The 26,267-nt window shown below is 46.7% G+C and overlaps 1 protein-coding gene across 2 annotated transcripts in view; it reads right to left on the bottom strand.

Annotated features, from left to right (window-relative positions):
- The window catches only part of TRIM37 (tripartite motif containing 37), a 442,208-nt gene that overhangs the window by 399,711 nt on the left and 16,230 nt on the right, over window positions 1-26,267 (bottom strand). For both annotated transcript variants that reach the window (XM_082244828.1, XM_082244829.1), the window contains exons 2-3: window positions 20,384-20,485; window positions 2,633-2,673 (exon numbers count right to left, since the gene is read on the bottom strand). In XM_082244828.1, the coding sequence (XP_082100954.1) occupies window positions 2,633-2,673; window positions 20,384-20,485 (143 nt within the window). The remainder of the gene's footprint in view (window positions 1-2,632; window positions 2,674-20,383; window positions 20,486-26,267) is intronic.

Here is a 26,267-nt window from a genome sequence, read left to right as displayed (position 1 = left end):
CACTGGGGGGGCCAGCAAAGGAATTTGTATATTAGGGGCGGTGGGACAGCTGCATAAAGAGGAATTGATCTTCTTTTCACATATCTCCTGTTGAATGCCTGCAGGAGGGAGAGGAGGAGAATCGATCATTCAATGGACACAGGAGATATATGAAAAGAAGATCAATTCCTCTTTATGCAGCTGTCCCAGTGTTGTGCCGATATCGGTTTCCCCTAAGGTTTCCCCTTGGTTTCGGCTCGGATCGGAACTCCGCTCCGCACTCCAGCCCTGCCAGCTCTGCCTCTCCAGCCGATCATTACTCCGCACTGCTCCGCCCATTGTGTCTCCGTTGAAACTATTTAGAAAACATTACCTCCTGATCCCGCCCCCGTACGCGTCCCCGATGCAGCCATTCAGTTTGTGATTAACAATGAGACATGAAACGATGCAGCCATTCAGTTTGGGGATAACAGTGAGACAGCACAGCACTTACCTTCTCTCTTCCCGCCTCCTGTGAGCAGCGCGCCTGCCTTCACAAGGAGATGCGTGCCGGCCCGACGGTGCCGGCGGGCACCCCTGAGCGGTCTGACACCCCCCCCGTTCGTGGCACCCGGGGCGGTCCGCCCCCCCGCCCCCCCCCCCCCTTGGTACGCCACTGGGTGTGAATGAGTCTGAGAAAATACAGCACACAGTGGGGTTGGGTTACTAAAATTGGAGTGTGCAAAATCTGGTGCAGCTCTGCATAGGAACCAATCAGCTTCCAGGTGTTTTTTTTTTTTTTTTTCTAGGCCCCTTTCACACATACGGACCCGGTTTTCATACATCTAATGACAAATGAAAAACAGACATCAATGCATTCCTAGGAAAAAACTGATGTAAATGGGTGATCATTCATTTACATCCGTTTTCATCCACTTCCGTCAACATCCATTTTTTTGAACAGATGAAAGCCCTATTTTTCATCCGTTAAAAAGGGATTGGACGAAAATACAGACAAAAAAACGAATATTGACTGGAAAAAAAAAAAAACTGACAAAAAAAGAGGTGACTGAACTGATGAAATGAAAGGTCCGTATGTATGAAACGGGCCTAATTGAACGAGCTGAAGTTGGAAGCTAATTGGCTACCATGCACAGCTCCACGAGATTTTGCACTCTCTTTTAGTAAATCAACCCCTGGTTTGTCAAGTATGGTGTGGTCACTAATCCGTGAAAAGTGTGTGCTGGGGACCTCCTTTTCTAGGTAAAAATCGTGTTGGATATGAAAGGAGGCAAGTACTTTTCTGCTACATTCATCCTCCAACAGTGAGAAAGAAAGTTATTACCAAGCTTTATTTTTGGACTAGAAAATATAGAAGATACCTGCTGACAAATGTGTCCTTGTCACTTTTTGTGAAGTGACCTGAAATAAACAATTATATCTTGGTTTGAAGCTTTCTTCTGTAAGCAACAAATTTCACAACTCCCAAATATCAAAGATGGAATGGAAGTGTGTTTGTAGCCAAAATTGGAGGAGCAGCCTAGTGACAGCTAAGCCTCCCTCCATAGATACAGTGGAGTGGTAAGTGTATCAACTACACATTAAGGTTACGTTAAGTATGATATGTGGTCTCCATATCCCACATCAATAGATTCATGTGTTTTGTGAATATTCAAGTCATACCTCTTGTGCTTATTGAATAGAATACTAATTGTAATTGACATAGTATTCTATAGATCTAAAATGTCTATGCTCCGAATTTCCCCTGAGGAAGAAATCAATGTAGATTTTGAAACATGTCAGGATGTCTAATATGTTGCACCATTGATCAGTTTTCTTAATGCACGAGACTGACCACATGCCTTAGACCAGGGATCCTCAAACTACGGCCCTCCAGCTGTTGTGGAACTACCCATCCCATGAGGCATTGTAAAACTCTGACATACACAGACATGACTAGGCATGATGGGAATTGTAGTTCCTGAACAACTGGAGGGCCATAGTTTGAAGACCCCTGCCTTAGACCATGAGCAAAACCTGTTACAGTTTGGTTGCGTTGTGTTTTATATGTTATATGTTATATCTGTTGGATGATACACGCACTGACCTATATATTTTTACTCTTAACCAAAACATTGTTTTTATTCTATTACTCTTTCTCTATTGTCATCTACTTTTTTTACCTATTGGCCAGCCTTGTCCATCCAAATCCCCATGGGACTCTTTTTTTGTGTTTTTCAGGTGATTTGGGGAGGCGACTGTATGCCGCCATTAGTTGCACACACCCATCTGTCTCTTGAGTGTATCAACTCTAGTACAGGAAATGTGTTACTCAAAGGATTACCAGGTACTGTAAAAATATAGGCAAAAAGGCCTGCAATATATTACATTTTTGTTTGGATAAGAGGGTTTAGATACCCTTTAAAAGGAGTAAGAACAGGTCTGTTATTTGTCAAGAAAAGCATACAAACAGCAATAACAAAAATTACATGTGTACAGAAGACTGAACTTTCATTGGAATGGGTTGGAAACCTGAAGAAACCTCTTAGATACAAAGCAAAATGTCTTCAAGATTACCGAACAAATCCAACTGAATGTGACAAATTACTATTAGCTATGCTATAATCTTGATTAATAAGTACCTTCACAAACTGCAACTATGACCTTTACTTACCTGCAGTGTGGACACTGAGCTCTTTGTTCAGTCAGCCATCTCTGTAAATAATAAAAAAAAAAAAAAATTTTGTTTTGTTTTTTTCATAGATGTAAAATATATTTGAGCACAGTAAAAGGACATAGGTCTTCAAATCATAAGGAAGGGTTATATGTCGCACCATCAGGTGACTGGACACTGACAAAGTAATTCCAAGCTTTTACATTGACTCCCCTAGCGACTCCTACCATGCAGTTTTCTAGCAAGCAATGTTGGGACCAAACTCACAAAGGGGAGGGATCCTGTGTTCTGTACTGTCCTTCAAAACAAGGATTTTACAGGTGCATAAAAAAACAACATTTTCTTTATTTTACAGTACATGACATGACACAGGTCTATAAAGCATAATGGATAGGACGTCCAAAAGCAGTGAATAAAGGGAGGGCAACAAGACAACCAAAAACCTGTCAAGAGACTTGGTAAAAAAAAAAAAAAAAAAAAAAAAAAAGGCAGAGGTCCACCTTTCAAGTGTTACTAAACCAAGGACCCTGCATTCACTATATCTGATCTCCCTGTCAGAGTGCCAGGAAACCAAACCACACTGGAATGCAGGAAAAATAAAGTAGTTTATTGGAGCAAACAACAATAAATGCACAGCAAGAGTGAGGAAGGGAGAGCAGGAACAAGCTGGGGTCGAGTCCAGAAGCGGGTAGCCATCCAAGCCGGGGTCGAGTCCAGAAGCGGGTAGCCATCCAAGCCGGGGTCGAGTCCAGAAGCGGGTAGCCATCCAAGCCGGGGTCGAGTCCAAAAGCGGGTAGCCATCCAAGCCGGGGTCGAGTCCAGAAGCGGGTAGCCATCCAAGCCGGGGTCGAGACCAGAAGCGGGTAGCCATCCAAGCCGGGGTCGAGTCCAGAAGCGTGTAGCCATCCAAGCCGGGGTCGAGTCCAGAAGCGGATAGCCATCCAAGCCGGGGTCGAGTCCAGAAGCGGATAGCCATCCAAGCCGGGGTCGAGTCCAGAAGCGGGTAGCCATCCAAGCTGGGGTCGAGTCCAGAAGCGGGTAGTCTACCGATGCGGGGTCAAGAGCCAGGTTATACATGGAGAACAGAAGACTGCTAGCAGAGATGCACCTTGGAGCACAAACGCAAGGGCAAGGACTGCAACCCTTCAGGTGATCGATCTAGTCAGGTGTGCATCATCACTGTGCGACGCCCAGGCAGCAGGCAAGTGGTGATGCATTTAGAGTCTTTAAGAGGCAGCAGTCTGCACATGTTCAAGATGGCTGCCAACAGGAGGGCAAGGTAACACCTTGACACTACCACAGTACATGGAAATACAATTATCTGAGTAAACATAAGCTGCTAAATACTTTTTCTCATCAGCAGTATATAGCAGCCTTGTGACTTGTATCAGTGTCTGTTTAAAGCTTGTAGGAGGAGTTCTCATTCTGACCCTCTGTCCGGACAATGCAGATTGGCCCTGTGCTGATCACATGTATTCTCCCTAGAAAAAATAAAACTAAAAAATCTCTAGCAATACACACCAAACTGAGCATGTGCAGCCTGAATCCTTAGACTATCTTATCAGGACCTGTTTTGGAGTCAGCAAAAGAAGAGGAGCATCTGTGCATAAAGGATCAACCGGCCTTTTTACATAATGCAGAGGATTAAACTCTTAGGTTCCATGGGGAGAACACCATGCATGTTTCTGCATATACAGACTGATTTTACTGTTGTGGGTTTAGAAACACTTTACCCACTTGAGTACTAGCCTGTAACAACCCCTTCATCACTAGACCTTTTTACACTGATATGTGACTGACAATTACTGCGTCATGCAACGCTGTAACCAAAATTAGTTTTACATCACTATTTGAAGACTGACGACAGCTTTCTTTTGGTGGTATATAGAGTAGAATTTTTTTTTTCCCATTCTGGATAGAGTAAGGGAGGGTTTTAACTATGGATGCATCGATACCTGTGCTTTAAGACTGAGTACAAGTACCAATACTTTTGCTCATGTACTCGCCAATACCAATTACCAATACTGTGCGGTGCAGTTTGAGCCCATACAAAATGAATGGGCTCAAATCACACTGCAAAGAATAGCATGTGATTTGAACAGGAATGTGGTGCAATTCCTGCCCAAAACAGATGCGGTTTGTTAGTGTGAGGTGACTCGAGGGAAGGGAGAGCAGTATAAGCTCATAGTGGGGTGTTCTGGGATTGAGAATGGAGGGGTTAGGTGGTGTGAGGCAATGTGACTGGGGAAGGGGGGGGGGTGCAGTATGATTGTATAGGCGACTGTATGACCTGATAACCCCCCACCCCGGACACTCACATGTTGCCAGGCTGATACCGAGCTGCACTGATCTGAGAGCCATCACACTCCTGGGACTTAGGTTATTGTTATTGCTGATTGGGCGAGTCCTAATAGATGTCACAGGGGGGAAATGGCAGAATGGACTCTAGAGGAGAATTCTTATCTCCACACAAGCCAGCTCGTCTAGACAGCAGCCGCCATCTTTGAGTAGCCCGAATAGCACTGACCGACAGGGGACATACCCCTTCACTCTCAGAGCGAGAAACAGCGATTATGGGCTCCAATCGCACCATACAGCAGGTATCGATTTTGGCATCGAAGCATTTGCTCGAGTTACTTTCACTTTCAATGCGATCAGTAAAAATGACAAGAGGAGACGGAGACCGCAATAAAAACTGACAGGTAGGTGTTCGTATTCGTCTTCCCTCTAGCCAAAACTAAAAAAAAAAAATCTATTTTTCTAAGAACTTACCGTAAAATCCTTTTCTCTTGAGTCCATTGACAGATGCAGCTCTCATACTTCTTATCGCATAAAGAAAACACGATCAGAGACATGTCTGCAGTGCTCCAGGAGTCCGGTCATCTTGTGTGCGAGTCCCGCCGCCTTGTCTGCTCCCGTCACTCACCTGGTCCTTGCCTGCCTCCCAGTGGGTGGGTGGAGGCGGAGCCTAATGCTCCGCTTACCCTCCTCCGCGCGGCCTCTGGGATACTAGCTTCTCCCCGCAGCGGGGCAGGGTCTATGTCGAGGAGGAGGATAGAGAGGAGGACAAGGGAACCCCCAGCCAGGCCATGACAATCCGACAGCACGTAGGAACGGTTTTAGGTTACCACGGTACCACCACTGCTATATTGGCAATTACAATTAATAATAATTCCATTTAATTTTTGCAGCAAATATATGTTCAACAAATATGGAGCAGTTTGCAGTACAGTACATGAACTTTCACTGCATTTGAACTGCATTTGAACTGTTAACCGGTTGCCGACCGCCGCCGGTCAGCCCCGGCCAGGCAGAGTGACGTATGGATACGTCACTCGCCTGTCACTGACTTGAGAGCCAATTGCGGGCGGGCGCGTGCCCGCCGCGGCTCGTTCACTGACAAGTCAGTGCGTGTGACCGGCGGACCCGATGTCCGTCGGTCACACTACGATCGCTCCGGTGAAGGGAGAAAGGCGGAGCGGCTTATGTAAACAAGCCGCCCGTCATTCTCCCTGGTGTAAAAATGAAGAGCAGACGGTTCTACTATGTAAGATCGTTGATCTTTGTTTTTACACCAATAGCCATGTCCCTATACAGTTAGAATCACGCCCCTAGGACACACTTAACCCCTCCCTCTCCAATACAGTTAACTCCTTCCCTGCCAGTGTTATCTTTGCAGTAACAGTGCATATGTATAGCACTGATTACTGCAGTAAGGTCACTGGTAACCCCAAAAGTGTCAAAAATGTCAGTCAAGGGTCCGATCTGTCCGCCGCAATGTCGCACTACCGAAAAAAAAAAAAAAAATCACAGATCGCCGCCATTACGCGTTAAAAAAAAAAAAACACCAAAAATGACAAAAATCTTTCCCTTTGTTAGTAAACGCGATAACTTTTGCGCAAACCAATCAAAATACGCTTTTTGAGATTTTTTTTTTACCAAACATAGGTAGCATAAAACATTTAATGTTAAAAAATTTTGATTTTTACAAATTTTTTTGGGGGAATTTCATATAAAAAAAAAATGTGAAAAATATTGTTATTTTTGCAAAATTGTCGCTCTTTTTTTGTTTATAGCGCATGATCAAAAAAAAAAAAAAAATCTCACAGGTGATCAAATACCACCAAAAGAAAGCTCTGTTTGTGGGAAAAAAGGACGTCAAATTCGTTAAGGTACAGCGTCGCACGACCGCGCAATTGTCCGTTAAAGTCACGCAGTGCTGAATCGCAAAATAGGCCCTGGTCAGGAAGGGGGTAAAATCTTCCAGGGCTTAAGTGGTTAAGGGGGCAAACCCTTGCAGTTCAGAAGTGGTTAAACCTGCAGGAGGACCGGTGTTTTTATCTAAAAATTACTTTACTATTGCAACTATTATTACCATTATGGAAGATTTTCCCCCTCAATGACCAGGCCATTTTTTGCAATTCAAGACTGCATTACTTTAACGGACAATTGCGCAGTCGTATGACACTGTACCCTAAAAAATTTATGCCCTTTTTTTCCCACAAATAACTTTCTTTTGGTGGTATTTGATCACCTGTGTGATTTTTATTTATTGCGCTATAAACAAAAACAAAGGAGCAACAATTTTTTTTTCATATTCTGCGGGACTGCGACATTGCGGCGGACAGATCGGACCCCTGACATTTGACACTTTTGGGGGGACCAGTGACATTAATACAGTAATCAGTGCTAAAAATATGCCCTGTTACTGTAATAATAACACTGTCATGGAAGGGGTTAACCCAGGGGTGATCAAAGGGTTAAGTGTGAGCCTAGGGGGTATTTTCTAACTGTATGGGGGAGGGACTTGTGAAATGACCATAGAGACCTGTGTTCCTAAATAGGAGGATCACAGGCGCTCTGTGATCATTTCAGAGAGAACGGTCAGCTGTGTTCACAACAGCTGACCATCCTCTCTCAGCAATTGCAGCCACCGGCCCTATGGATTGGCATCCCCGCTGCCTAGTGAGGGCCCCAGGAGTGCTCCCACGAAACCGATGTACCCATACATTGGTTCGCACAGCCTATCCAGCTTGCCGCAGTAATTCTGCGGTAGGCGGTCAGCAAGTGGTTAACCACTTGATAGATAGTAAACTCCAAAAGGCTAAACTTAGCCAACTGGGTAACATGAAGCTCAACCGGGAACAGGAGCTCACCCATGAAAGAAAGAAAAGAAAATAAACAATTCTCTTATAAAAACAGCAGCCTGCAAAACCTTGCGGCCAAAAGATGCATCCAAAGATGCCAACAAATCTACCTTGTAGAATTTTGTAAAAGTTTGTACAGACGACCAAGTCGCTGCTTTACAAACTTGCACTACTGAGGCCTGATCGTAAAAAGACCAAGAGGCACTTAGCGCTCTAGCAGAATGCGCCTTCACAGGGAAAGGAGGAACTTGACCTTTCAAGTGAATAAGCCTGAACAACCGTCTGCCTGATCCATCTGGATATGGTTGCAGCAGACGCAGCCAAACCTTTCCAAGGTCCTTCGGTAAGGACAAAGAGAGGGTCCGATTTCCTAAAAGACTTAGTTACCGTCAGATAAACCCTTATCGCCCGAACCACATTCAGAGAATGCAAGGCAATTTCCTTGGGATGCTTAGGCTTAGGACATAGGTAAGGCAACACAAGGTCTTCATTAAGATAAAAATCTGACACCACCTTAGCAAGAAAAGATGGATTAGGTCAGAGTACCACCAAATAAGGCGAAAGACAGGACAGAGCCGCCAACTCAGACACTCTGCACGCTGAAGCAATTGTCACCAGAAAGGCAACCTTCTTGGATATAGAGAACAGAGAAATCTCCCTAATGTTCTCAAAAAGAGGCTTTTGAAGAAAAGACAAAACCAGACTGAGATCCCACGAGGCAATGGGGATCTCCCCAGGGGAGCCAGGTGACGCACCCCCTGAATAAAAAGTGTGAATCAGGGCATTAGTAGCCAATGGACGTTGGAAGTAAATGCCCAGGGCAGACACTTGGCCCTTGATAGTGCCCAAAGCCAATCGCTGCTCAACCGCTTTCTGTAAAAAGGCCAAAACCCTAGCTATAGAAAACAAGCGAGGGTGCAGCTGCAGCGATACACACTATGAAATGTACGATTTCCACGTACGATGATAGATCTTCCTGGGACGTCGACTTCCTGGCCTTCAAAAGTGTAGGAACCACAGAGTCAGAAAGACCTCTATTGCTCAACACCTCGCTTTCACAGGGATGCTGTTAAAGCCAGCGACCGTAAAGCAGATGGAGGATCAGTCCCTGGGAGAGCAGATCCTCCTGCAGAGGAAGTCTCCACGGAGGATCGACGACCATTTTTACTAGGTCTGCGTACCAAGACCGATGAGGCCAGTCTGGGGCCACTAGAACGAACAGAATTCCTTCCACCGCCACCCTGCGAATAAATTTTGGTAGGAGTACGAGTGGAGGGAAGGCATAAATAAACCAATTCTGGTTCCAAGGAGTCACCAAAGCGTCTGTGGCATCGGTCAAAGGATCCCGAGACATGGCCACAAACCTCTGGACATTTCTGTTCAAGCGAGACGCAAACAGGTCTACCTCCGGAGTTCCCCCACTGGACACACAGGAGATGAAACCCCTTCAGATGAAGGGACCATTCCCCTTGATCCAGCACCTGACTTGTAATCCGCTTGCCAGTACTCCACACCCAGAACGTGGACTGCGGAAAGAGCCGGAACATTGTCTTCCACCCATACCAGGATCGGGGCCACCTCCTTGGCCGCCAGGAAACTCTTGGTGCCACCTTGATGACTGATGCAAGCCACAGCCGTGGCATTGTCTGATTGTATCCGAACCGGAGAAACCATGTAGCCTATTCGTCCATCGGAAAAGGCACAGCGTGATCGCTCTGAGCTCCAGAATATTGATCGGCAAGGAAGACTCCTGTCAACCAAGTCTCCTGGGCACAGAGCTTCCCCAGCACTCTACCCCAGCCTGACAGGCTGCGTTCGTGGTGACTACAATCCAGAACAGCAGCAGGAAGGACTTGCCCGGACACAAAGCTGGCGACTGGATCCACCAGGATAGAGCTGACCTCATGAGATGGCTCAAACGTATCTTCTGGTCCAATGACCGTGGAACCCTGTTCCATTTTGCAAGAATCTCATTGTGCAAGAATCTCTTTTTGCAGAGGCCTCGAGTAAGACTAAGCAAACGGAACCGCCTCGAAGGTTGATGCCATCAAACCCAGGGCTGTCATGCAAGTCCGTAGGGAAGACCGATGGGTTTCCATCAGCAACCTGATCACCCCTTGCAATTTCTGAAGCTTTTTTTAAGGGAAGAAAGACCTTCGCCAAGATAAGTCACCCGTACGGAGGGCATCAGAGCAAATTTTTTTTAAATTGATCGTCCACCCGAATTCCTGAAGGGTCTGAACTGTAATTGAGAGGTTGCCCAACAGATCCGAGTCTGCTCGTAATAGGAGATCATCCAGATACCCACACAGAGGATATAGCATACTCCAGCTTGGGGTAAGTATCTGAAGTGTGACCAGCTCAGTATCAGGTAAGCGGGGAAAAAGTAAAAAAAAATATATGGGCGGGGACGCCTCGAAATTCCTTTTTAATACCTGTGCTGTAGAGTTTTTGCAGCAGATTCTGAAGTTGGTGGCATACCTAAGCAAAGGGGGTTTAAAATTACACTGTTGGCTGTTTGACAAGGAAGTTTCTATTTTCCACCAAATTCAGACAGTGCCCTCTCTCTATCAACTTAAGTCTTTTTTTTTTTTTTTTAATCAGGATAAATTGATTAACGGTCTTGAGTAAGGTTACATCACTGAGTGGTTAGATAATCATCCCTATAAACAATGAGTATCCAATAGAGATGTCTTAGGTTACAAGGTATTGACAAGAAGAAAGCATACAATTACTACAGCCCATATAATAAACAGTTACTGCTGGTGTCAGGTGTAAAGAAAATACTAACACTTCACAGAACTCCTTCCAATCCAAGATCTATAGGTAACAAGAACAGGTGTAGCCAGCCAACTCTCTCATAATTTTTCAAATTTAGCAGAGCACCCTTGTGCTGGAAAATAATACATTCAAAGCGCACTGTAGTAAATAAACTCATCACTGACTGCAGGTGTTTGGCCATTGTCCAAATTTTAGGCATTTAAAATATACAACGGGTAGAGTTTGGTAAATTTACTAAAGTGAAGAAATTCCAGAATCCCAGGAAGGGAGCTTGTCAAATGTAGCATCACTGCATTCCATCAATCATTTGTTGCAGCTAAACCTCCAAATAACAGAATCAAGATGAGGTAAAGCGACTTCTCTATCTTTTGGTCGCTGTAATTGTTCCAACTTAATCCTGGGTGACCTGTTCTACCACAGCAGAGTTCTAAATATGGAATTAACAATATGAAAAATCCTTAAAAAAAAAAAAAAAAAAGTATGACTATAGAGGTATTGCTTAAAAACAATAGTAGTCGGAGCAAATGTATCATTTTTATGAGATTAGCTCTCCCAATACGAGTTAACTTTATTCCAGAATTATAGTATTAATGGTGCAGTAATCAGTAATGGTGGGGGAATTTGGGAACACCAAACACTTTTTAAAGATGATGTAATCTGCACCAGGCAAAATGAAGACACCATTGGGAATACTGCTCTATCAAGGAAGCAACTAATAGTGAGGCTCAAATGCTCTCCAAACATAGATATAGTGGATATAACTGCCCAGAGAGAAGAGTTTGTCACCAACTTCAGTCAAGAGCTATGCCTGTACTAAAATACCAGACTGACGCATAATCATAATTCATATGGCAACGTTCGAGATGACATAGGATTCCTTGAATCCTATGCAATATGAAGTATGAATTACATACTGATGGCTAATTTTTGCCTTTGAAATCACGAACTCAGTGTAAAGTGAGCACCAGTGTTGTGACATGGTTACCTGCGCGAGTCATATGTTCCCCCAAGCTAGAAAGTACCAAGTATGTCACTTAATTTCCAGAGCAAGAGAGTAGGGGAGAGAAAAGGCGGCAGATGCAAGCCGACCTTTAAAGTACAAATAAAGGCTTTAATTTGACAGTCTATAGTGCATGACCCTTTTCAAAAATTGCACTTAAGCAAACTGCATGGTACAATTATTACTATAGATTCTGGTGCATGCACTGCTAGATGTGTGGAGGTGCCATTAAGAATAAATGGCACTGCCGTGCATCTGAAAAAAAATTGGATTTTTGACTTACTATAAAATCCATTTCTCTGATGTTCTTTGATGGACACAGCTCCTAGTATTTATAACCATTGGGTTAAGCTACCCACCCCCAACAGGAGTAGGACACTAAAAAGAAAAAAATTCTGGCTACACCCATGGGCAGACCCAGGGGGTATACTCCCTCTCTCTGCTATAGCCACTGAGTTTTGTAACAAGCAGTGTCAGGAGAATAATAACTCCACAGATGGGTGGTTGCCGTGTTAGTCAAAGAACATCAGAGAAATGGATTTTACGGTAAGTCAAAAATCCCATTTTCTCTATCGTTCATTGACAGACACAGCTCCTGGTATTCATAACCATTGGGACATACCAAAGCAGTGCTAAACATGAGGGGTGGGAACCACCAAAACATTCCCAAGGCTAAACATCAGCCAACAGGGGCTCAACCAAACAATCAAAGCCCATCTGAAAAAAACAATACACCCTGAAAGAGGATAAGGTCCTCTTAAACAGCAACCTGCAAAACCTTGCAGCCAAAGGAAGCATCCGCAGGATGCCAACACATCCACTTTAAAAAAAAAAGTTGTAAAAGTGTGCACAGACGACCAGGTGGCCCCCTTGCAAATCTGCATCACTGACGCCTGATGACGGAAGGCTCAGGAGGCATTAAACGCCCTAGTAGGGTGTGCCTTGACAGGAAAAGGAGGAACCTGACCCCTGATTGAATAGGTCTGAACCATCTGTCTGATCCATCTGGAAATGGTCGCAGAGGAAGCGGAAACCCCTTTTTCGAGGTCCATCCGTGAGCACAAAGAGTCTGACTTCCTGAAAGACTCCGTAGCTGCCAGGTACCTTAATAGCCCAGACCACATCCAAGGAATGAAAGGCAATTTCCTTTGGATGTTTAGGCCTGGAACACAGGGAAGGCAACACAATGTCTTCATTCAAATGAAAATCAGAGACAACCTTTGAAAGGAACAACGGACAGGGGTGAACAACCAGGTAAGGTGGACAGGATAACGCCACCAGTTCCGACATCCTGCGCACAGAAGAAAGCCACTAAAAAGGCCACCTTCTGAGACAACGTTGGAATCGTTGAAAGACGACCACCAAAGCCGACACCTGGCCTTGATGGTACTCAAGGCCAATTTCTGTTCAACCCCCCCATTGAAGGAAGGTTAAAGCGGTAGTATCCCGCTTTTTTCACTTTTACCTACAGGTAAGCCTATAATAAGGCTTACCTGTAGGTACAAATAATATCTCCTAAACCGGCACGGTTTAGGAGATATTTACAGTGCATGCAGCCGCTCGCGCGAGCGGCGCATTCGCTCTGAAGGTCCGGGGGGACCTTCAATTAACTTGCCGGGAGCTTGCCGGAAAAATCACTTGCGCGGGAGTGACGTCATCGCGGCTCCGGCCAATCAGCGCGCCGGAGCCGTCTCTTCCGGCCAATCAGTGCGCCGGAGCCGCCGAACGCGGAAGAGACGACGAGGGATCATGGCAGCGCCCGCATCGATGTCCGGGGGTCCGTGTCGGGGCTTCGTTTTAAGGTAAATTACACATAATGGGCTAGTATGCGATGCATACTAGCTCATTATGCCTTTGTCTTGCAGGTTTTTTTATTTTATTTTTTATAGGGTTTACAACCGCTTTAAGAACCGAGCAAACGAGAAGGGAGTGAGGAGGAACCCCAAGAGACTCACACTACGCAATGTATATATATATATACCATGTACGATAGTAGATTTTCTTAGAAGTGGATTTCCTAGCTTTCAAACAGGGTAGGAATCACCGACTCAGATAAACCCATATCCTTCAGCACCTGGCGTTCAACAGCCAAGCTTTCAAAGCCAGCGAGTGTAAAGCAGGATGGAAGATCCTGCAAAGGAACGTCGGCGTACCAAGCCCGGTGAGACCACTAGGATGACCGGAATCCCATCTGCGTCAATCCCTTGCGAAGAAGTCTTGGACAGACACAGACCGCTCTCCTCTTTGGGCCCTCCAATCTGATCTGCCCAGACAGAAGGGGACAGATAACATTCTTTTTTTTTATTTTTTAAGTGGATCGATTTGGGTTCCTGCAGGTATCGCTGGCTGCTGCTGTCCCCCAGGCAGGTATGGCTGGTGGCTGCCAACTGGCTGTCCTCCAGAGATGGTACTGCTGGTGGGTACTACTGGCTCGTACTGCTGGCGGAACTGGCGGGTACTAGTGGTGGCTACTTCTGGCGGGTTACCTATACATTGAGTTGCAAATTTGCAGTACGGGCATGATTTCTATCAGTTGGACACAACATCATTAAAACCCTAGATCTGTCACCTATTTCTTTGCAAAATAGACTTAAATTATATTTATATGAATTTTGCTCAGAAGCACAAAGGGTCCTTTTTCACACGGGCGGTGCGCCCGATGGAGTCCGTTTTGCTCAGCTGGGATTGATCCAGCTGAGCAGGTGGATGACAGACTGAGATGTCAGATCCCCGCTCTCCTCTATGGGGAGATTGGATGAGAACAGACCGCCTGTCCGCTTTCATCCGATCCTCTGGATTTCACAGACAGGATTGGATCGGAGAGCAGTGGGTGTCAGCAGGAAATGTCTCCGCTGACATCTGCTGCTCCATAGAGCTGCATGGAGCATCCGATCCGGTCCGCCTGAAAAACTGTCAGGGACCTGATCGGAAAGCCCCTGTGAAAGAGACCAAAGGCATATCTCTTTTGGTCCCCCTGTTTCTTTCTCTCGCTTTCTCCTCGGTCTCTTTATTTTGTCCCTCTCTATTTCTCCTCTCTCTCTCTCTCTCGCCCCTCTCTATTCTTTCTTTCATTCATTCTGTCTTCTCTCTTTCACTTTTTTTTTTTTCTCCCCCATCCCTCTCTCATGTCTCTCTCGTCTCTCCTCCCCTCCTCTCTCGTCTCTCCTCCCCTCCTCTCTCGTCCCCTCCTCTCTCGTCCCCTCCTCTCTCGTCCCCTCCTCTCTCGTCCCCTCCTCTCTCGTCCCCTCCTCTCTCGTCTCTCCTCTCTCCTCCCCTCCTCTCTCGTCTCCTCTCTCCTCCCCTCCTCTCTCGTCTCCTCTCTCCTCCCCTCCTCTCTCGTCTCCTCTCTCCTCCCCTCCTCTCTCGTCTCCTCTCTCCTCCCCTCCTCTCTCGTCTCCTCTCTCCTCCCCTCCTCTCTCGTCTCCTCTCTCCTCCCCTCCTCTCTCGTCTCCTCTCTCCTCCCCTCCTCTCTCGTCTCCTCTCTCCTCCCCTCCTCTCTCGTCTCCTCTCTCCTCCCCTCCTCTCTCGTCTCCTCTCTCCTCCCCTCCTCTCTCGTCTCCTCTCTCCTCCCCTCCTCTCTCGTCTCCTCTCTCCTCCCCTCCTCTCTCGTCTCCTCTCTCCTCCCCTCCTCTCTCGTCTCCTCTCTCCTCCCCTCCTCTCTCGTCTCCTCTCTCCTCCCCTCCTCTCTCGTCTCCTCTCTCCTCCCCTCCTCTCTCGTCTCCTCTCTCCTCCCCTCCTCTCTCGTCTCCTCTCTCCTCCCCTCCTCTCTCGTCTCCTCTCTCCTCCCCTCCTCTCTCGTCTCGTCTCTCCTCCCCTCCTCTCTCGTCTCGTCTCTCCTCCCCTCCTCTCTCGTCTCGTCTCTCCTCCCCTCCTCTCTCGTCTCGTCTCTCCTCCCCTCCTCTCTCGTCTCGTCTCTCCTCCCCTCCTCTCTCGTCTCGTCTCTCCTCCCCTCCTCTCTCGTCTCGTCTCTCCTCCCCTCCTCTCTCGTCTCGTCTCTCCTCCCCTCCTCTCTCGTCTCGTCTCTCCTCCCCTCCTCTCTCGTCTCGTCTCTCCTCCCCTCCTCTCTCGTCTCGTCTCTCCTCCCCTCCTCTCTCGTCTCGTCTCTCCTCCCCTCCTCTCTCGTCTCGTCTCTCCTCCCCTCCTCTCTCGTCTCGTCTCTCCTCCCCTCCTCTCTCGTCTCGTCTCTCCTCCCCTCCTCTCTCGTCTCGTCTCTCCTCCCCTCCTCTCTCGTCTCGTCTCTCCTCCCCTCCTCTCTCGTCTCGTCTCTCCTCCCCTCCTCTCTCGTCTCGTCTCTCCTCCCCTCCTCTCTCGTCTCGTCTCTCCTCCCCTCCTCTCTCGTCTCGTCTCTCCTCCCCTCCTCTCTCGTCTCGTCTCTCCTCCCCTCCTCTCTCGTCTCGTCTCTCCTCCCCTCCTCTCTCGTCTCGTCTCTCCTCCCCTCCTCTCTCGTCTCGTCTCTTCTCCCCTCCTCTCTCGTCTCGTCTCTTCTCCCCTCCTCTCTCGTCTCGTCTCTTCTCCCCTCCTCTCTCGTCTCGTCTCTTCTCCCCTCCTCTCTCGTCTCGTCTCTTCTCCCCTCCTCTCTCGTCTCGTCTCTTCTCCCCTCCTCTCTCGTCTCGTCTCTTCTCCCCTCCTCTCTCGTCTCGTCTCTTCTCCCCTCCTCTCTCGTCTCGTCTCTTCTCCCCTCCTCTCTCGTCTCGTCTCTTCTCCCCTCCTCTCTCGTCTCGTCTCTTCTCCCCTCCTCTCTCGTCTCGTCTCTTCTCCCCTCCTCTCTCGTCTCGTCTCTTCTCCCCTCCTCTCTCGTCTCGTCTCTTCTCCCCTCCTCTCTCGTCTCGTCTCTTCTCCCCTCCTCTCTCGTCTCGTCTCTTCTCCCCTCCTCTCTCGTCTCGTCTCTTCTCCCCTCCTCTCTCGTCTCGTCTCTTCTCCCCTCCTCTCTCGTCTCGTCTCTTCTCCCCTCCTCTCTCGTCTCGTCTCTTCTCCCCTCCTCTCTCGTCTCGTCTCTTCTCCCCTCCTCTCTCGTCTCGTCTCTTCTCCCCTCCTCTCTCGTCTCGTCTCTTCTCCCCTCCTCTCTCGTCTCGTCTCTTCTCCCCTCCTCTCTCGTCTCGTCTCTTCTCCCCTCCTCTCTCGTCTCGTCTCTTCTCCCCTCCTCTCTCGTCTCGTCTCTTCTCCCCTCCTCTCTCGTCTCGTCTCTTCTCCCCTCCTCTCTCGTCTCGTCTCTTCTCCCCTCCTCTCTCGTCTCGTCTCTTCTCCCCTCCTCTCTCGTCTCGTCTCTTCTCCCCTCCTCTCTCGTCTCGTCTCTTCTCCCCTCCTCTCTCGTCTCGTCTCTTCTCCCCTCCTCTCTCGTCTCGTCTCTTCTCCCCTCCTCTCTCGTCTCGTCTCTTCTCCCCTCCTCTCTCGTCTCGTCTCTTCTCCCCTCCTCTCTCGTCTCGTCTCTTCTCCCCTCCTCTCTCGTCTCGTCTCTTCTCCCCTCCTCTCTCGTCTCGTCTCTTCTCCCCTCCTCTCTCGTCTCGTCTCTTCTCCCCTCCTCTCTCGTCTCGTCTCTTCTCCCCTCCTCTCTCGTCTCGTCTCTTCTCCCCTCCTCTCTCGTCTCGTCTCTTCTCCCCTCCTCTCTCGTCTCGTCTCTTCTCCCCTCCTCTCTCGTCTCGTCTCTTCTCCCCTCCTCTCTCGTCTCGTCTCTTCTCCCCTCCTCTCTCGTCTCGTCTCTTCTCCCCTCCTCTCTCGTCTCGTCTCTTCTCCCCTCCTCTCTCGTCTCGTCTCTTCTCCCCTCCTCTCTCGTCTCGTCTCTTCTCCCCTCCTCTCTCGTCTCGTCTCTTCTCCCCTCCTCTCTCGTCTCGTCTCTTCTCCCCTCCTCTCTCGTCTCGTCTCTTCTCCCCTCCTCTCTCGTCTCGTCTCTTCTCCCCTCCTCTCTCGTCTCGTCTCTTCTCCCCTCCTCTCTCGTCTCGTCTCTTCTCCCCTCCTCTCTCGTCTCGTCTCTTCTCCCCTCCTCTCTCGTCTCGTCTCTTCTCCCCTCCTCTCTCGTCTCCTCTCTTCTCCCCTCCTCTCTCGTCTCGTCTCTTCTCCCCTCCTCTCTCGTCTCGTCTCTTCTCCCCTCCTCTCTCGTCTCGTCTCTTCTCCCCTCCTCTCTCGTCTCTTCTCTTCTCCCCTCCTCTCTCGTCTCTTCTCTTCTCCCCTCCTCTCTCGTCTCTTCTCTTCTCCCCTCCTCTCTCGTCTCTTCTCTTCTCCCCTCCTCTCTCGTCTCGTCTCTTCTCCCCTCCTCTCTCGTCTCGTCTCTTCTCCCCTCCTCTCTCGTCTCGTCTCTTCTCCCCTCCTCTCTCGTCTCGTCTCTTCTCCCCTCCTCTCTCGTCTCGTCTCTTCTCCCCTCCTCTCTCGTCTCGTCTCTTCTCCCCTCCTCTCTCGTCTCGTCTCTTCTCCCCTCCTCTCTCGTCTCGTCTCTTCTCCCCTCCTCTCTCGTCTCGTCTCTTCTCCCCTCCTCTCTCGTCTCGTCTCTTCTCCCCTCCTCTCTCGTCTCGTCTCTTCTCCCCTCCTCTCTCGTCTCGTCTCTTCTCCCCTCCTCTCTCGCCTCGTCTCTTCTCCCCTCCTCTCTCGTCTCGTCTCTTCTCCCCTCCTCTCTCGTCTCGTCTCTTCTCCCCTCCTCTCTCGTTTCGTCTCTTCTCCCCTCCTCTCTCGTCTCTTCTCTTCTCCCCTCCTCTCGTCTCTTCTCTTCTACCCTCTCTCGTCTCTTCTCTTCTCCCCTCCTCTCTCGTCTCTTCTCTTCTCCCCTCCTCTCTCGTCTCCTCTCTTCTCCCCTCCTCTCTCGTCTCGTCTCTTCTCCCCTCCTCTCTCGTCTCGTCTCTTCTCCCCTCCTCTCTCGTCTCTTCTCTTCTCCCCTCCTCTCTCGTCTCTTCTCTTCTCCCCTCCTCTCGTCTCTTCTCTTCTCCCCTCCTCTCTCGTCTCTTCTCTTCTCCCCTCCTCTCTCGTCTCTTCTCTTCTCCCCTCCTCTCTCGTCTCTTCTCTTCTCCCCTCCTCTCTCGTCTCTTCTCTTCTCCCCTCCTCTCTCGTCTCTTCTCCCCTCCTCTCTCGTCTCTTCTCCCCTCCTCTCTCTCTCTCGTCTCTTCTCCCCTCCTCTCTCTCTCTCGTCTCTTCTCCCCTCCTCTCTCTCTCTCGTCTCTCCTTCCCCCCCCTGGCTCCCTCTCATCTGCAGAGCCGATGTTTCCTGTATGGCTCCTCTGTCCTGTCACAGGCAGAGGCGGAGTACATTTGGTATCACTCCACCTGTGACAGCAGCCGGCGCTATACAGGAAGCATAGGCTCTGCTTCCTGTAGTGCCGGCTCAATTTACAGTGATGCTCGAAGACGGCGGGTCGGGAACACGCAATCTGGGCATACTGACCCGCCATCCCCGAGCAGGAGGTGGCGCTGGGATCGCGTCAGGGCTCGGGTGGGGGGGGGGGGGATGCCGTTCCTGTTGTAGAATAAGTACAGGAACGTCGTTCAACATGGCACCTCATGGCAAAGAACTCTGAGGATCTGAAAAAAAATAAATTGCTGCTCTACATGAAGAGGGCCTAGGCTATAAGAAGATTGCTAGCAGTTTAACAGGACAGGTTCCACTAAGATCAGGCCTCGCCATGGTCGACCAAAGAAGTTGAGAGCACGAGCTCAGCATCATAGCCAGAGGTTTTCTTTGGGAAATAGATGTATGAACGATGCCAGCATTGCTGCAAAGGTTGAAGGGATGAGGGGGGGGGGGGGCAACCTGTCATTGCTCAGACCATACGCTGCAACACTGCATCAAATTGGTCTGCATGGCTGTCATCCCAGAAGGAAGCCTCTTCTAAATATGTACAAGAAAGCCTGCAAACAGTTTGCTGAAGACAAGCAGACTAAGGACATGCATTACTGGAACCATGTCCTGTGGCCTGATGAGACCAAGATAAATTTATTTGGTTATTTGGTTCAGATGGTGTCAAGAATGCGTGGCGGCAACCAGGTGAGGAGTACAAAGACAAGTGTGTCTTGCCTACAGTCAAGCATGGTGGTGGGAGTGTCATGGTCTGTGGCTGCATGAGTGCTGTTGGCATTAGGGAGCTACAGTTTGAGGGAACCATGAATGTCAACATGTACTGTGACATACTTAAGCAGATCATGATCCCCCTCCCTTCAGGGACTGGGCCGCAGGGCAGTATTCGAACATGATAATGACCCCAAAACACACCTCCAAAATTACCACTGCCTCGCTAAAGAAGCTGAGGGTAAAGGTGATGTACTGGCCAAACACGCCTCCAGACCTAAACCCTATTGTATCATAGGGAATCCTCAAATGGAAGGTGGAGGAGCACAAGGTCTCTAATATCCACCAGCCCTGTGATATCATCATGGAGGAGTGGAAGCGGACTACAGTGGCAACCTGTGAAGCTCTAGTGAACTCCATGCTCAAGAGGGTTAAGGCAGTGCTGGAAAATAATGGTTAGGGGTGTACTCACTTTTGTTGCCAGCAGTTTAAAAATTAATGGCTGTGTTTTGAGTTATTTTGAGGGGACAGCAAATTTACACTGTTATACAAGCTGTGCACTCACTACTTTACATTGTAGCAAAGTGTAATTTCTTCAGTGTTGTCACATGAAAAGATAAAATAAAATATTTACAAAAATGTGAGGGATGTACTCACTTGTGTGGGATACTTTATATTTATGTGCTCTGGGTTTTTTTTTTTTTTTTTTAATGGGAGACGATAGTTCTACTTTAAAAGAGTGCATAGTCAAAAGCTCAGGTTTACTTTATCAAATAAAACAAAGAAACTGTGTATGAAGTAGTATTAAAAACACACAAAAAGGAAAAACAATCACTTACCCGAATACAGCTGAAACAACACAATTTAGAGCAGTGTGGACAAAGGCGGGCATCCCTCAGCTTTTCCATGCAAATGAAACATCTGAAGACCTCTGCTATGCCCTTAATAAATACAAAAACAAAGTAATTAATACTGGAAAAGAAGAGCAATGCTAGAAACTACAGTAAATGGAAATGTTACTATCATATGCTTGAGAAAGGTTCAAGTGGTCCTGAACTAGGACTTTATCAAAAAGAAGTCCAGATAAATGGGTGGTCAGTGTCTTGAACCACATATACACATATAATGCAATAAAAGAAAAAAAATATCTATTGATTTATGTTTTCACCCACACACACCAGTGAAGTGTCCTTATCCAAAAGCTTCAAAAGAGATAGGAAATGGCGCAGTTTACACTGGAGCAGTTTACGCTGAACCATTAAAAAAAATTAGTTGACATTCCATTTTGATAATTTCTGCCCTGGTACAAGTATTTAACAAAAATGCTAAAATTGTTTTAAAAAAGGCACAAGTCAACTCTTAGGGCATTGTAATCCTAAAATAAGTAGACAATTTATACCGATCTACTTTTGCAGAATAGAAGTACCAGAGAAGGTTATTTGGCTCAATTCTTTTTTAATACAATTAAAAGAATAATCATAAGTCAGAACAAATTCCCAATATATTTACTAACAAAAATATTATACATTACTATTTAAAACACCAGAGAACAGGAAAATATAACTGTCAACTGTTGCTGCCAATTGGAATGCCACTAAATTTTTTGAGTGTAGGTTAAAAAGATTTAAGTGACAAAACCATTACAACTAGGAATTGGTCCATGGCTGATGCAAAAAAAAAGAAGGATGGCACGAAACTGAAACCCACACACTAGAGAATGAACAAATGGTATGCGCTCAAATTCCATTCCTATCAAACAGAACCAGAATGGGCTTCCCCCGGTTCCAGCTCCTGTATACATTAAAGATGGAACACCTCACTATTTGGAAAGGCCCTGATTTAACACGTGTATAACATGTTGGTTTATGTAGATGATCTTGTTATACATTACTAACCCACTTGTAACTATCCCTAATCCTCTGAAAGAACTAGACAGGTTTGGGGGTTCTTGGTAACTTTAAGGTCAACTACGACAAAATGGAGGCCCTTAACGTTTCTTTGCCTCAACACAACCAGATCAACCTTATATTCCTCTAGATCTCGCTAAACAGTTGGAAATGAATTGTTCCCCGATATTCCACTCTGTTCTGCAGCTACTCAAAACATACGATAAATCCTGCTTTTTGTGGATGGGCAGGATTATTATCATAAAAATTGGCATCCTACCCAAATTATGTTTTTCAAATTGTTCCACTTCCACCCCCTATCAAACTGCTTATTGTACTTCGGAAAGCAATATGTGCCTTTATTTGGATCCACAAAACCTGCCATATTAGTGAACCCTAGCTCACTAAAACTAAGTCTGCCCTCCCAAATATTACTATCTACCTACAAGCAGCCTCCCTCACTAGACTTGTAGACTGATTTCACAATGCTGCTTCTACATAATGGGTGATTCTAGAGGGGGACATCATATTCCTAAAACTCAGATCTCCAAGCTGGATACGTCCCCAATCTGCGCCCTCATAACGAAGACATGCCATTGTGGAGGTCTTCCACACTAAAAGTATGGGATGCCTAGTTAGATGAGCAGTTTTTATCCACCTACATAGGTCCCAAGACAGCCTAATCTCTAACTATGCATTTGCCCCTGTGCTCTGAACTCAATCCTTCCTTCTATGGAAATCTATGGATAATACCAGCCTAATCCAGACCTTGGTCAATGATAACATCCCCTCAGCACAGTCAATTCTTCACCAACTACACGTGAGTAGGTCAGTATGGTTACAAAAGCCTAAACTTGAAAATTTTATTCAGACTCCAACTACATTTCTCCTCTTTTTACAGACCTCCTAAAGAATTTGAGAAATCATTACTTCAAGAGCAAAGACCAATGCACGTATCGTCTATGATCTATAAACTGCTCCTTTCTACGATATTTTTTGCCAAATTGAAATCTGACCTGGGGACTTCTATATCATCCTCAGACTGGAATAGGTCCCTTTTGCCAACACAAAGTTTCTATGTCAGCTTAACATCAAAAAGATTATTTTTCGCTGAAAAATAAAATGCCCTACAGATCTACAGTACATGTGAAGGATCCCACCCACCAAGAGATGGCAGTGCTAGACAGTACCTGGGGCTTATTGCCCTCTGGTGGCCCTCTTCTGGTAAATAATTTTTCAGATCTAACATAAAAGATTATGAACACATCATTACAACCTGATGTACCCATCTCCCTCTTGTCAATACTCCGGGGCTCCTTCAAATCCATGATAGCCTGTAACTGGAGTAAACCAACCTTGTCTTCTTTATAGAAAATGGGTTTGTGAAATACATTTCAGGCAACAGATGATACTTGCTGAGGCGAAAAGACTTGAGAGGCTCAGTTGCTTGGCTGCAATGGGAATACTTCCAAATCTCTACTGCATTCTCTCGATACTTATGAGAGATGGCTGCTTACCACCGCCTCTCCTAGAGCCTTCTGGCCAAGTCCTCTTATTCTGAGTGTGTTGCCCTAGATCACCCTTCCATATATATTCCACTATGGCTTCCACTAACAAGAGTCAGCATCATGCAGCCAGTAATGTGAAGACCAGAAGAATGACCTTGGGAGATAACAAAACAGAGAAGGATCATCATGTGACTGTGGCTTTAGGTAAGTAAAATGAACATTTGGATAGTTTTTGTTTTCATACCAACAGTTAGAGAGGGGTTGCTAAAATCCTAGAGTTGTGCCATTAAGCTTCCTGGCTATCATGTAATCCAGCAATTCTATTACTTTCTAGGTCACTGACCTGAAACAAGTATACAAAACAAGGAGTTCTGACTTGGCTGAATGAAGAACAATGGAGAGATCTCTGTCCTAACACAAGTGGTTATAGTACACAAATCTCGGCTGCTGGTGTTCCATCATGTCTGTTCAACAGAAGCTAGATAGGGCTGCTGTACACACTGGCCGCATGTAGGCCGGTTTTTGTTGAACAGGCTAACGGGCGATATTCAGCCAGTGTGTACCAGCCTTTAGTCATGCTGGCACCTACGCTGGGAAGCTTCATTTAAAGTGCAGGCTGGGGGCAGTATTCCAATGCAAGGAGTAGTTGTCAGGTGAGTATTGATAAAATCTATCTTTATTTAATCCAACCTTTGTGGGCTGAAACATCTCAGTGTTGGCCCTATTTTGGAACCTAGGTTTGCCAACTTCACCTGGTTGCCAACTTCACCTTACATTGGGGGACTTTTGCATGTGGATTGGAAATCGCTTGTCAGGCATGGAGAGTGAAGAGAGCTCTAGCCCATCCTATACCTGCAATTGGGTTGTAGTGCCAGTACTCTTCACGATAAGTTGGGAGCACTATTGTTTTATTACTGACTAGCACTTTCAGAAGAACGTGAGCAATTGCAGCCTACATGTGGCTGCGGTTGCTAACCTTTCAGAAATTTTAAGTTCCCTTGATGTTCATTACGTGATAATTTTCTGAATTGCTGACCTGGAACAAATATCTGCATCCAGTGAAGTCAGAAGCAACTAGAGAAGCAGGACATTGAGGCAGATAGAATTCTCCTAATGCATTTATTTTTGAATGGAACACTGCCCGACTGTTTTTTGGAGGCCAGCTGTCTTCTGCAGAGCTTGCTGGACTGGACCCCTGGCTCTTCTGTCTTCTCTACAGGCCTATGACTGCTACAAGGGAATTTTGGGTGCAGATTGGCGACTCCCGTTCACCATTCTCCTCTAGGCTGAATGAATCTGTAAATGCTCTGGGTTTCTAGTTACAAAAATCCCAGGGCCGGTAGCCTGATATGAAGCAGATCGGGAGCTCCATGGATGCCACTGCTAGGAACATATGAAAACATATTGAGTAATTCAACTTGCCATCATGTCATGTTTCATTGGGCTTTAAAAAGTATTACATTTAAAAACAAGTTTGGGTCCACATTCACAATAGTGTACCAAATAAAAGTATTTTGTCCTTAAGAGTCGGTTCACACTAGCTGGACTTGTCAGGTGACTTGTCAGCCTGACAAGTCGCGCTCCCTCGCGGTCCATTGACCGCTACAGGACCCGTTCTAATAGGAGCGACACAAGTCGCTCCAACTTAGAAAAAGGGTCCTGTACTATTTCGGGGCGACCTCGGAGCGACTTGCATAGACTTCCATTATGTGAAGTCCCTGCAAGTCGCTCCGAAGTCGTGGTGCAATGTAATGCACAAGTCGCCCCCTAAGTAGTAAGGAGTCGTGTCGCCTCAGTGTGAACCGGCTCTAAAAATGCATAAATAGCTTGTTTAGGTTTGCAGTTTGTCAAGTCATAACATAAGCTTGGTCTGGGAATCTAGGCATTAAAGACCTCTAGTCACAACAATTCTTTGTGGTTTACAAAGCATTCAGATTTTTACTTCAAAAAGTCAGTAGCTATGCTAGAATAGATACAGAGGAATAAAAAAAATGTATCAAAGAAATAAAAAAAACTAGTCAGTGCAATCAAGAAAATAGTCTTTTCAGCAAAAATGTGTATTCAGAAATATAAGGATACCCACGAAGGTCAAATGCCAGAATGTTTTGGACACGGTGGTTACATAGTTCCTGGTAACCGTCCAGCCCTGTTATAACATTGCACCGTCTATGTGTATGTTCACCACTCTGTGCAAATATGAAACATCAATTGTTTACAGGTCTCCAAGCACAACAAGCTTGGGCTGAGTGTAACTTATATTACAGACAGATGCACTTCATAGAATATAGTTGTAATGCTACTGTTATAATACTTGATGCTACCAAGGCCTTCGCTTTGTAAAGGTAATGCATGTCCATATCCCAACAAAAAAGGTACACATTTAGCCAGGTCATGAATAATCACATTCTGGATTTTTGTTTTCTATAATAATGAAGACATTTCACCAATTATCCAAGTGGCTTTCTCAGTCCTAATAAGAGTTAGGAACACACCCCAAAATGCGTAACTTAATCCAATCAACATGGTTTTTTCCTGTGTGGCTATAAAATTATGGGGGTATGTTTGAGAACTAAAAACTGACAAAGTCACTGGAACAATTGATAAAACGTTCTCAACAGAACAGAATAAGCCCTTCCTTTTTGTGCATACAGCAGCCCAAAGTAATGGATAGCTGTATGTGGGTATACGCCATGCTTGCGAAAAAACTTGTATATGCCTGAATATAGCTTTTGTGCATCCAGGATTTTATGCCTGTGTGCACGTATGGTATACACAAGCACAGCATACTGTGTATAGGAAGCTGCCACAACACTAGATTTCTGACAGAAACTAGTATTTTCTCTATTGCAGAAAATGTAGTCAACCTGGAAAAAAAAGAAAAACAACTGCAAACACCACACTAAGGGTCCATTCGCACTAGTGCGACTTGTCATACGACTTGGTCGCCTGACAAGTCGCGGTCGCTCGCTCGACATTGAATAGTACAGGACCCGTTCTAATAGGAGCGACACAAGTCGCTCCGACTTACAAAAAGGGTCCTGTACTACTTTGGGGCGACCTGGAGGCGACTTGCATTGACTTCAATTATCTGACTTCACAGGTCGCCCCACAAAATCCTGTCGCGCCAGTCTGAATGGGCTGTAAGAGTCCATTCCCACTAATACGACTTGTCAGGCGACTTGTCAGCCTAACAAGTCGCGGTCCATTAAGTGGTATGGGAACCGTTCTAAAAGGAGCGACACAAGTCACTCCGACTTAGAAAAAGATTCCTGTACTACTTCAGGGCGACCTGGAGCGATTTGCATAGACATTCATTCTGTGAAGTCCAT

This window comes from Pelophylax lessonae, assembly GCF_965119305.1.
Source record: "Pelophylax lessonae genome assembly, chromosome: 2".
Classification (NCBI taxonomy): Eukaryota; Metazoa; Chordata; class Amphibia; order Anura; family Ranidae; genus Pelophylax; species Pelophylax lessonae.
The sequence above is the reverse complement of the archived record's forward strand: the minus strand, read 5'-3'. Positions and strand labels throughout refer to the sequence as shown.